The sequence below is a fragment of the Rana temporaria genome, chromosome 2 (assembly GCF_905171775.1).
Source record: "Rana temporaria chromosome 2, aRanTem1.1, whole genome shotgun sequence".
Lineage (NCBI taxonomy): Eukaryota > Metazoa > Chordata > Amphibia > Anura > Ranidae > Rana > Rana temporaria.
This window is the reverse complement of record NC_053490.1, coordinates 202,116,146-202,128,954: the sequence shown is the minus strand read 5'-3', so window position 1 is coordinate 202,128,954 and position 12,809 is coordinate 202,116,146. Positions and strand designations below refer to the sequence as shown.

The 12,809-nt window shown below is 44.3% G+C and overlaps 1 protein-coding gene across 2 annotated transcripts in view; it reads right to left on the bottom strand.

Annotated features, from left to right (window-relative positions):
* TMCO3 (transmembrane and coiled-coil domains 3) overlaps window positions 1-12,809 on the bottom strand; it is a 90,022-nt gene that overhangs the window by 17,278 nt on the left and 59,935 nt on the right. For both annotated transcript variants that reach the window (XR_005746947.1, XM_040336258.1), the window contains exons 9-10: window positions 9,089-9,284; window positions 4,119-4,269 (exon numbers count right to left, since the gene is read on the bottom strand). Coding sequence is in view for 1 of the 2 variants with exons in the window: in XM_040336258.1 (XP_040192192.1) it covers window positions 4,119-4,269; window positions 9,089-9,284 (347 nt within the window). In the remaining variant the exon portion in view is untranslated. The remainder of the gene's footprint in view (window positions 1-4,118; window positions 4,270-9,088; window positions 9,285-12,809) is intronic.

The following is a 12,809-nucleotide window of genomic DNA, read 5'->3' as shown; positions in this document are numbered from 1 at the left end:
TATCTGCCCCTTAAATCGTGCTTAAGGCAAGCTTTTGGTTCACCCCGCGCTGCAAGAACAGCAGTACCCTGGACACCAAATAAGTCCGTGGATTCCACTTCATTTCTTCGCAAAGCGCTAAGTAAGCGCTCCAAGTGCGATAATAAATCCTCCTAGAGGATAACTTCCTAGCCCTTCTCATGGTAGAAATTACCGAATCCGATAGGCCCCGGTCTCTAGTACCTGGCTTTCAATAGCCATGCCGTTAAAGACAGCGACTGTAAAGTAGGATACAGTATGGAACCTTGTGACAGCAGGTCCCCTCTCCACAGTGGATGCCAAGGGGCGTCTGCTACTAGCTGCACTAGATCGACGTACCAAGGACGCCGAGGCCAATCCGGGGCGATTAGGATCATCGGGATCCCCTCTGCCTCCACTCTGCGAAGCAGAAGAGGCAGGAGCTTTAGAGGAGGAAAGGCATAGATTAGCCGATACTGACTCCACCGCGCCACTAATGCATCTGTGGCATCCGCCCATGGGTCTTTCGACCTGGCCACAAACCTCAATACCTTCCGATTGAGTCGAGACGCCAGGAGATCTACATTTGGCGTGCCCCATCTTTGGCAAAGCTGAAACACCTCCGGGTGCAGAGACCATTCTCCTTGGTCCAACGTCTGGCGACTCAGGTAGTCCGCCTGCCAGTTTTCCACACCGACAGTGCCGGTATGCTCCTTTCTGCCCACCTTAGGATGTGAGCGGCCTGACACTGCAGCCAAGCTTCTTGTTCCTCCCAGATGGTCGACATATGCCACCGCCGTGGCGTTGTCCGTCTGGATGCCCCTGTGGCCTCTGAGACCATGCAGCGAGGCACAGCCTGATTGCCCGAAGTTCCAGGATATTGATCGGCAGGTGGGAATTCTCCGGGGACCAGCGATCCTGGGTCGACTGAACTCCCCAGACTCCCCCCCACCCGGTAAGGCTAGCATCCATCGTGATGATTGTCCAGTGATAAGGAAGGAACGACTTCCCGGACAGAAGTGCCGGTGAGGTCAGCCACCAAACTAGGGAGGCCCTGACCAGGTGGCTCACCCGGATCTGATAATTCAGGGATGATGGGCACTTGGCCCATCTGGACAGAATTTCCCTCTGTAGCACTCGCGTGTGAGATTGCACATATGGTACCGCCTCGAAGGAGGCCACTATGAGGCTCAGGACTCGCATGCAAAAATGGAGTGACGACCATTTCTGGGACGTCAACTGCCGCACTGCAGCCTGAAGGGTCTGCAACTTTTCCACAGGGAAGAAAACCTCTGCCTCTGAGGAGTCCAGAATCAATCCCAAATATACTAGACGTTGAGTCGGTACCATTACTGACTTCTGAATGTTCAGTAGCCACCCAAAGTGTCTGAGGGTCTGACATGTTATAGACACGCTCACCTCTAATTCTGAGGCTGAAGGGGCCCTCAGAAGTAGGTCGTCCAAGTAGCCCACGATAGCGATGCCACGTTGTCTTAGTAGGGCGAGAATTGGGGCAAGCACCTTGGTGAACACCCTTGGTGCCGATGCCAGGCCAAAGGGGAGGGCCACAAATTGATAGTGGTCTTCCCACGACCGCAAAAGTCTCTGATGCTTTGCGCATATGGGGACATGTAAATAGGCATCCCTGATGTCCAAGGATGCCAGAAAGTCCCCCGGCTGGAGAGCAGTAACGACAGAGAGGATTGATTCAATCCGGAATCCTTCACGAAGCAATTGAGGGCCCTGAGATCCACGATTGGACGAACGCCCTCCTTCTTGGGTACCATAAACAGATTGGAGTAAAACCCCTGAAACCGTTCCTGTACTTGGACAGGGATAACCACCCCGTGTTCCAGCAGGTCTTGAACTTCCCGAATTAGGGCTTCCCGACGAGCCGGTTGTAGCTGGAGGTTGGAGGGAAAAAAAATCTTGTTTGGTGGGCAAGATAGAAATTCTATCTTGTACCCTGATGAGACTACCTCGCAAACCCACCGGTCGGGGACCCGAGATGTCCACCGGGGCGCGAATTCGCAAAGACGTCCCCCCACCCAAGAAATGGTTGGGGGGCGCACCTTCATGCGGACGTGGTGTTAACGGGCTTGTTGGGTTTGCGAAACCAGGGCGTCTCTGTCCCTGAGCAGGCGCTTTATTGGCCTGAGGTTTTCTGGCCGCAGTGCTGGGCGGACGAAAAAAACACTTGGGTGCGGTAAAGAAGGGCCCTCTGTCGGCGTGGCTCCTTCCCCTTATAAGTTTGTGGGAGCAAGGTGCTCTTACCTCCTGTGGCATTCTTAATGTCATCCAGGCAAGCTCCAAAGAGTCTGTAGCCCTTAAAGGGCAGATGCATTAGGGCCTTTTTGGAAGCTTGGTCCGTCGACCAATTCTTTAACCAAAGTAGACGGCGTAACAACACCGCCTGAGCAGAAGCTCTGGCCAGCAGAGGAATAGTGTCCAAGGCTGATACACACACAAATTTTAGGCCCTGTACCAGTTGTTCTGCTAGGGCTACCTTGTGGGCGGAATGGTGATGTGTTTGTAACCCATTTAGCAGCATCTTTGCCCATTCCGTGAGTGTCTGGGATACCAGCGCCCCAACTATGGTTGGGCGTACCGCCGAACCTACTACAGTGTATAGGTTACGGGATATCGACTCTGCCTTCTTGTCCGCCGGGTCCTTGAAGGCAGGAGCCCCCTCCACCGGAAAGGCGGTTAGCTTGTTTAGTCTGGGCACAGGAGGGTCCACTATGGGGGGCGAGGTCCATTTCTTCAAGAAACTCTCCTCCAGTGGGTAACGTACTGCCAGGTTCTTAGGTACAAAAAAGGTCTTTTGTGGTCTGTCCCATTACTTGTATAAGTTTGTCTAAGTAAGACACACAAGGGAACACCTTAGCAGTGTGGGTCGCCTTACGGAACCCAAAAGGGACCGGCGCTTCTGTTGCTTCTACAGACCCCTCCATCTTTAGGGTATCTCGCACTGCGGTGATAAGGTCACTCACCAGAGCCTTCTCGCAAACTGACCTGGGTCCAGAATCCTCCTCACTGTCTGGCCGATCTTGGTCCGCATCGTCAGATACCTCAGAGTCAGGGTCTTGAGCCGTAGCTAGACCTGGCTCCGTATCCAAATTGTCCCCAGAAGATGGCGGGGGAGGGTGCGCTTTATAGCCCCCGTTCTTCCATGCGCTGCTTCCACCTTGGCAATAAAGGCATCTAGGATTGCCGACATAGCGTCCACCGATACATCAGGTGCAGGGCATCAATTGCCAGCTCAGGTGTTTCAGGGGAAAAAACGTCTGTTTCTGACATCATGCTGCCCACACGCTTGACACAGGGATTCCAAGCAAGGTGCGACAACCCACCCTCCTAACTGCAGCAGAGGACTCACCAACCCGGAACCAGTAGTGCAGTGCCGCTTAGCTGAGCTGTTTCTTGTCCGCTGAATCTGTCAGTCTGCTATTAATACAAGGCTGCGGTTTTTAAATCAGCTTTTGTTTGCTAGTCAGCAGCCTGTCTCTGTCTGGCTGTTGATTTATGAAGATGGCCGCCACACAGGCACTAGAGGTCAACCATACTGAGGCCCCAAAAGCATGGTCACCAGTGTTCCAGGCTTAGGCTACAAAAAATGGCCGCCGAGTGGGACCTAGAGGCCCCAGTTTCATCGGAATGCCGCTGGAAACGTAGGCGTTTAAGCACCGTTCCTGGGGCGCACCGCACACGCCACTGAGCGGCCGGGAGACGCGGTACAACCCCTCTTGGGCGCCGAGTGTGCAACACCTCCAGAACGCTGGGCGGCTACAAGAAAATGCTCCAAAAAACAAATTTGAACTAACAGCCTCCAAGCCATGGGCCTGAAGGGAGCCATGTCTTCTCCTAAAACTAGGCAAAAAAAAACTGACCTGCGAGATGCAGAGAGAAAGGTTATACCCAGAGGGCCCGCCCCCTGGGCGGGGCTGTAGGGTGTGTATGATAAGTTAAACTTTTCTATAAGTTTCTGCCTAGTCACTCCTAAAGGAAGGCTAATAACCACTATGTCAAGATTAAGGCTGTGTCCGTCCATGAACAAAAGAGAAATAAAGATTGAACCTTTAGTATCACTTTAAGTAAATGCTCAGCATGGCAGCATGTACCTATAGATGCAAAGAATATGATAGCCAGGAAGTCTCGAATGGGTTCAATGCATGACATAACTTCCTCTGTGACCATGTGTCCTTGGGAAGAGATAAGAGCTCCAGCAAGGAAGCACCCTAGTTCCATTGATACATCCAGTAGTTCAGTAACCTGCCAGGAATAAAATATTGAATTTAGGTCAGACCACTATTCCTCTGGATTCATACATTTTATGGCATTGCAAAGTTAGTTTTGTGCATTTTGTTAAAAAAAACTACAACTGTGAGTTATGATATTTCTGTAAATAAATAAAAGAGGGCTTAGTTGCTCGCATTTGCAAATATTTGTATATGATGCACACAGTATGCAAATACAACCACTACTTTTATATCAAATTTGAAAGGTCCTCTTAACTGAGACGAGGTCTGGCTGCTAGGGAAGTTTGTTAAACTGAACATTTAGGCTGGGTTCACATACACTATATTGCCAAAAGCATTGGAACAATTGCTTTACATGCACCTGAACTTTAATGACATCCCAGCTTTAGTTCATAGGGTACAATATTGAGTTGGCCCAACCTTTGCAGTTATAACAGCTTCAACTCTTCTGGGAAGGCTGCCCACAAGGTTTAAGAGTGTGTCTATGGGAATGTTTGAACATTCCTCCAGAAGCACATTTGTGAGGTCAGGCACTTATGTTGGCCGAAAAAGCCTGGCTCGCAGTCTCCGCTCGAAATAATCCCAAATGTTTGACCATTCTTCCAGAAGCACATTTGTGAGGTCAGGCACTGATGTTGGACGAAAAGACCTGTCTCGCAGTCTCCGCTCTAAATAATCTCAAAGGTGTTCTATCGGGTTGAGGCTAGGACCAGTCAAGTTCCCCTGCCACAAATTCGCTCATCCATGTCTTTATGGACCTTGCTTTGTGCACTGGTCCAAATCATTTGGTGCAGGGGGGATTATGGTGTGGGGTTGTATTTCAGAGGTTGGGCTTGGCCCCTTAGTTCTAGTAAAGGGAACTCTTAAACCCCAGTCACACTGAGGCAGTTTTCAGGCATTTAAGTGCTAGAAATAGCCTTTTAAAAAGCGCCTGAAAACTGCCTCATTCTGTGCAATGGGTGCTTTTACACTCAGGTGGTGCAGGACATTAAGAAAATTGCAGGACATTAAGAAAATAACTGGAAGCAGCATCTTTGGGGCAGCTTGAGAGTGATAAATAGTTCTCCCAAAACACCTCTGCCCATGAATGGGCAGCTCTTCTTTTTTCCCTTGTTTTTTTTAAGGTCACGTGACCTAAAAAAATATGCCCCGCTAGGACCCAAAAAGCATCGCAAAAGCAATGCTAAAGTACCGCAAAAACATCCAGCGCTTTAGCAGTGCTACAATGTGAAAGGGGTCTTAAGGCGCCAGCATACCAAGACATTTTGGACAATTTAATGCTCCCAACTTTGTAGGAACAGTTTGAGGATGGCCCTTTCCTGTTCCAACATGACTGCGCACCAGTGCACAAAGCAAGATCCATAAAGATATGGATTAGCACATATATGTGAACCGGTTCCATTGAAAGACAGTCTGGTTCACATGTTATGTAAATCGGATGCAATTAAAAATGCATCCAATGTTCCATCAGGTTAAGGTCAGGACGCTATACAGGCCAGTCAAGTTCCTCTGCCCCAAACTCACTCATCCATGTCTTTATAGACCTTGCTTTGTGCACTGGTGTGCAGTCATGTTGGAACAGGAAGAGACCACCCAAACTGTTCCCACAAAGTTGGGAGCATGAAATTGTCCAAAATATCTTGGTATGCCGACGCCTTGAGATTTCTCTTCACTGGAACTAAGGGGCCAAGCCCAACCCCTAAAAAACAACCCCACACCATAATCCCTCCTGCACCAAATGATTTGGACCAGTGCACAAAGCAAGGTCATGGAGGAGCGAGTTTGGGGTGGAGGAACTTGACTGGCCTGACCTCAACCCAATAGAACACCTTTGGGGTGAATTAGAGAGCAGACTGCGATCCACATCAGTGCCTGACCTCACAAATGCACTTCTGGAAGAATGGTTAAACATTCCCATAGAAACACTCCTAAACCTTGTGGGCAGCCTTCCCGGAAGCGTTGAAGCTGTTGTAGCTGCAAAGGGTGGGCCAACTCAATATTGAACCCTGCGGACTAAGACTGGGATGCCATTAAAGTTCATGTGTGTGTAAAGGCAGGCGTCCCAATACTTTTGGCAATATAACGTATATGCGGGCTGGTTTCTATGCGGAGTCTGGTGCAGTTTCCATTCAGCGGTTCAGGTGCGCATTTGACACTTAAATTGTACCTGACTCAGACTGAAAAACACACAGGACCCTTTTTTAAATCACACCACAACCGGCCCCATATATGGGAACTAGAACCATTGAAAGCCAGTCTGGTTCACATGTTAATAGAATCAGATGCGATTCAGGGGGCATCCAATTCGCATGTACGTGAACCAAGCCTTACTAAATTAACCCCCATTTTCTCAGAACTGTATAACACCCCACGCACAGTGTAAATAAATTAGAGCAGCTACCATTTATTTATTGCATGGACACAAACATCTTAAAAGCGGGGGTTCACCCAAAAATAAATTTTTAACATTACATTCAGCCGAGTTGTCCTAATGACAATCGGCTGTTTTTTTCCCCCGCACATACCGACTTTCACCGCCGCCTCTGGGTAGGTCTTCTTCGGGACTGGGCATTCCTATCTGATTGACAGGCTTCCGTCAGTCGCATACAGCGCGTCACGAGTTGCCGAAAGAAGCCGAACGTCGGTGCGGCTCTATAAGGCGCCTGCGCACCGACGTTTGGCTTCTTTCGGCAACTCGTGACGCGCAGTATGCGACGGTCGGAAGCCTGTCAATCAGATAGGAACGCCCAGTCCCGCAGAAGACATACCCGGAAGCGGCGGTAAAAGTCAGTATGTACAGGGAGAAAAAAAACAGCCAATTGTCATTAGGACAACTCGGCTGAATGTAATGTTAAAAATTAATTTTTTGGGTGAACCTCCACTTTAAGCTGCCTTTTAACAAGCCTGGACCTCTTGTTTGCATAACTGGTAGAAATGGAGCCTGGCTTCAGATAAGCCTGCTTTCAATGTATTTACTGCTACAATGTTTTGTAACCCATGAAAGCACCATGGTTATGATCATAGGGCAGAACTGCATGATACTCAGATGTCTTGTTATATATGTAAATGTATGCAGCCAAGACTTCAAATGTTATTTTAGAATTAAAAACAAATTTAAATCGGTACCCTTTATTAAAGAATATGTTACCCCAACATTAATTATTCCTGATATGTGCCTGTTGTTCCATGTAGTTGTGTTTAAAATATCCTATTCTTTTTGAGTGAAATACCTGGTGTTTCAGCACGTCGCCCTGCTTTTCCAGTTCCAAATGACCACGTTAGGCATAAAAGCACATCCATCTCATCATGATTATTTTTTTGCCTGTGCTGGAACAGACTGCCTGTCTGCCAATGGTCACTGGGAAGATCAGTGTTTTTGATATACTGTATATACACACACACACACACACACACACACACACACACACACACACAAAAGGTTTTACCTTTCATTTCAATTTAACCAAATGGGCTGTTTTACAAGCTAAGAGCCGGTTCACACAGGGGCAACCCGACTTACAGTGCGACTTTGCAAGGCAACTTCAGCGTGACTTGGAGGGAGGGATTTGCCTGAGTAAACTATTTTCTCTTCCTGTAAAGTTGCTTCAGTTAAGACGGCAATCCGACTTTGGAGGCAACTTCCATTGAAATCTATGGGTAGAAGTTGCCTAGAAGTCGCCTTGAAGTAGTACAGGAACCTTTTCTGAAGGCGACTTTGGTAGTGTACATTAAGATGGCTTTCATCCCCTTTAATTGAATTTCTCATGTCACACTAACCCAAGTTGCGGTAGTGTGAACCGGCACTAAGGATTCACATATAATTTAACTCGCAGTGTTGAGCACCTGGTAATTAGTATTTTATTGTGTACTTAGAGAATTACCCCTCCCAATGTGAATCATCAATACTAGGTTTAAATTAACTTCAGAATCTCTAATTATTTCTGACTATAAATAGGCTTCACCTCTAAACTATCTGTATTTTCTCTCCTCCTCAGAATCTGACAAAAAGTCTGGGGGATTCTTCAGCATGAAATACAGTGTAGACACTGTGGCTGTGAAAGAGGAAATGCTCAGAGTATGGGAACTGTGGCACAAAGATGATATCTCCATTTCATCTCACGCCTCAACGTCAGCTGTTTTAGATTTGTTTTTCTATTAACTGTATTATCGTATGTAAATTGTAAAAATTGGAATTTATTAATGGTGCATGTCATCTATGCCATAAGAAAAAAAAAAGTGTATGTAATTTACATAATATGGGTTTTAAGGAATTTGAACATAGTTTCCAGTAAAGAGACAAAGAATATAATTATACCTTAATACACTAATATATTCAATCCAAATTACGGCCAGATGAAAGATTTATACGTGGCTTTACGAGCATGTAATCTATGTGAAGAGATGTTATTCCATATTTCCATCAAGGCTGTGAATGTACAGAGTTGCTGTAGGATACAGAAACGTAACCGTACACAGTAATGTATTCATCGGCAGCTGTGAAAAGTGTAAAGCCTAGGTTTCTTCCCTCTTTAGTACATGTATGGATGTCGCAGTGTGAGGAGCTGTAAAAAGGAATTTCCAGCATACATAAACTGCAAAATATGCAGACATATTCATTCCTCTTCCACAAAGACCACACTGTGCTGCCTGACAAAGGAAATTCGAACCAGAATACACACACATTTTATATATATGTGTGTGTATGTGTGTGTATGTGTTTTCTGAAACTTACACTTATACTAAGGCTACCAGAAATATATTTACAAATCATTTTCTTAATACGCAGCCCTGCTGATTAAACTAAAAATGTAAATATATATACAGAAAATTACCGTGAGCATAAGAAAAATAAATGCAGAAATTCCCATGACCAGAATTTCCTTATTTCCTTTACTTTCTGTATGCAGCTTTCGATAATAAGGTCCAATGAGATAGGTCTTCATAATAAGACAGACAAGAAAGACCGCAAGCAAGGAAAAAAGGATTTGTCCAATCAGTGCCAGTATTCGGAAAACCTCCAGGACTACACTAGGGACACATTAACAAATAAAAAAAAAAGTAAATACGAGACTGAATATATCCTTGGAGGTGTAAAGCAAGCAGGTAGGAATAACGAAATTCATATTTAATATTAATGTGATCTAAAGAAGAAAAAAAAAAGGAGTCAGATTTAATGAATTCCAGGGCCAATCCGATAGAATCGTTCTGAGAATTAATCCCAATACCAATTATCTGCGTTACAGTGGGAGAAAAAAAAACGTTGCCTTTACAATACCGGTAGCTGCTGCTTAAAGCAGTGGTCCACCCAAAAGTGGAACTTCCGCTTTAAGGACTCCTCGCCCCCATACATGCCACAATTTTGACAAGTACCTATGTCCAACTTCCGCTCCTGCCGCCTAGGCGACTCCTCTACCCCTTTCTCTCTGCAATCTTCTTGGACACGCAACATGTCCCAGAAAAATGCTCAGCCATTCAGGACACGCAGTGCGACTCAGCTGTGAAGCCGCAAGCTGTCACAGCCGGGTGCCCAAACTTGCAATGCCAGAACCACGGAGAGAATGGGGAGAGAAACAAGGCTTTCGGCAGCCGCATCGCTGGACCGTGGGACAGGTGAGTGCACGTTTCTTAAAAGTCAGCAGCTACATTTTTTTAGCTGATGGCTTTTAATAAACAGAAAAAACAAGTGCAACTCTGCTTTAAAGTGTATAACACATATTGCACAGATTATAATATCCTTACACCACTTGCTTCTGAAGACTTTTTGATGATGAAATGTGGGAACTTCTGGGTAATGTCACTTCTGCTGTTTAGAATGCACGGCAGCCATCTCGGTGGATCTGATGCTTCCTGGATGCATGCATGGCTTTTTTCTTTTTTTTTTTTTTGTATGCAAATATATTTCTAAAAAGTGCTATTGACATGAAATTGTTACCATATGCAAGTAAAAACCCATGCAATCTATGCATGCAAAGATACCAAAACAAATCCGATCAGAAATAAAGTTATGTGTAATAAAATGGAATGACACATGGAAAAGGCGTTGAGCACATGACGAAAGGGAGGTGCAAAAAGACATGTAAAGCCAAGACACCAGCTAAAATCTATCAGTAATCAGACACAGGGCAGTCTTTAATATTGATTGGATACTGGGCAAACATTTTCTTGCAGCGTGGTGTGGGGCTGTTTTTCAGCATGCAGTACTGGCAAACTTCATATCATTGAAGGAAGGAAGGAAGGATGAATAGAAAAAATTACATTCTTGATAAAAATTTGCTGCCATCTACCAGGATGATGAAGATGAAACAAGGGTTTACATTGTAGCAAGATAATTATCCCAAACGCAAAGCCAATTGGTTTCAAAGAAAGAAAATAAAGCTGCTAGAATGGCCCATCCAGTCACCCGAAAATCTATAGAAAGAACTTAAGATCTGAATTCATAGAAGAGGCCTACGGAACCGTTAAGATTTGAAGACTGTTTGTGTGGAAGAATGGGCCAAAACCACACCTGAGCAATGCATGTGACTAGTCTTGAAGCTGTCACTACCAACAAAGAATTTTGTACAAAGTATTAAAAAGATTTCAGTTAGCGCGTTTAATACTTTTAAGCTGTGTCATTCCATTTTATTACACATAACTTAATTTCTGAACTCATTTGTTTTGGTTTCTTTGTATGTATGGGTTGTTACCAAAAAGTGGTGACAATGTAATGTCAATAGCCCCTTTAGAAATATATTTACCTAGAATTTTTTTTACCAGATGTATATGAGGCTCTCCTTTATGGATTGACTTGATGCATTCTCTGCTCTGAGCTTATGAATGGAATTTTAGAGGACTGTACTAAAAAAAAAAACACAGGGCTCTGGGTTGCCATTGGAGGAACTCCATCACAGAACACTTTATTTATTTGTGGCACTTTTTCGCACCTTGGAGTGGACTTTTGTTTGCAGTGACACCGAGTACTTTTGCCACAAATGTGGGTGGACTGTTCACTATATGTTGTACAATACTGTGATTAGAAGGGGTGTTAAGACAGGCAGCACTGCTCCCATACACAGTGGTGTAGGGGTATTATAATTATTCTAAGAATGGCTTACATTTCTCCTTTCAATGTGGGAAAACCAAAACATTTAATACTTGCTTAGATATAAAAAGGAGTACCATTGTCAAAAACAATTATTTAGATGAGTTTCCCAAGGTGTCGAACTTTGACAAAAAGTTCCTTTGATATTTTGTGCTACTAAACACATGGTCTATGGTTATCTTTATTCTCAAAGTAATGAATGGCCCATTGCAGTTATTTTAAAAATATATAGTTCCTATACCTGTATTTTTTCCTTCAACCCGTAAAGCCAAGTCTTTCCCCGCTGCATCCAAACACTGAAGGCCCCCTACTTGCATTTTTATTATACATCACATGCCTTTGCACCTTATTACCAGTCAATTCCTATGGGAAAACTGTTCTAAGGGAAAATAAAGGCTGAGCTTGTGGACCTTATTCTGGATATGCCAGTTGCAGAATAATCATGCAGATCACGAAAGCCAGAGTAAAAGCAGAACTCCTGATATGCATACTTGTCCATCGTCAATGACAACGTTTGGAAACTTTGGGGTCAAATTGACAGTCAGGCAACTGGCATTTTGTCCGTAATCAGCAGTTCACATAATTCTCAGGTCAAGTTTTCTGTTAAAGTGGTCCTTATGTTGTTGTCAACTATATACTTTAGGTCCCCCCCTTCCATTTGCCACTTACTATGACAAGATCAGTAAATGAGTACTGACATATTCATTCTCTCTCTCTCGTGGGGTTTTGCCACAATGTGCATGCGCCAGGGAGTTAATTCATCCCGGGGCCTAAGGCCGAGTTTGTACATTGAATTGCTCATGTACAAATAGAAAATATTGTATTAATGGCAGAGGAAACCTAAGAGGTATCTTCTGTAATAGCCTATCTGCTAGCATACATTTTTTTCTGCTTTAAATATACTATATATCTTTAGGTCAGCTTTAAACTGGCAAACAAAATCCAACCACTCTCAATCATGCCCCCTCTCATCCAAACTTTCTTTGAAAGTAAAATATATTCCAAATGTGAAGGATTTTAATGCTGCATTATGATTGTGTGAAAAGTCTCAAATATAATTATAAGTGGAGCAATAAAAGTTTTTATTTAGACACAAGAAGCTATTTCTGGTACTTGGCGTTACATGCACAATCCTCCTAATATGTAATGCAGTGACTCTCAAAAAACACTATTAAAAAAAAAATAAAAAAAAATATGACAGAGATATTAATCTATTACTTATATTTTTAACTAGAAATATGTCTGCCACCATAATGATCTGCTAGCAGGGATAATGTCACTACTCAAAAATACAGCAAACATCTACAATCATATCTATTTTTGTTCTTGTGACAGCTCTAAACTGAACTGCTGCTATAGGTAACTGGGAAAATGAACAGGCCTTTATTTTTTTGCTGTTATTATTCTCCATTTTGCTAAGCAAAAAATTAAAATTTTTCAAAAAGGTTAAATATTGCTATAAAGAAAAACGT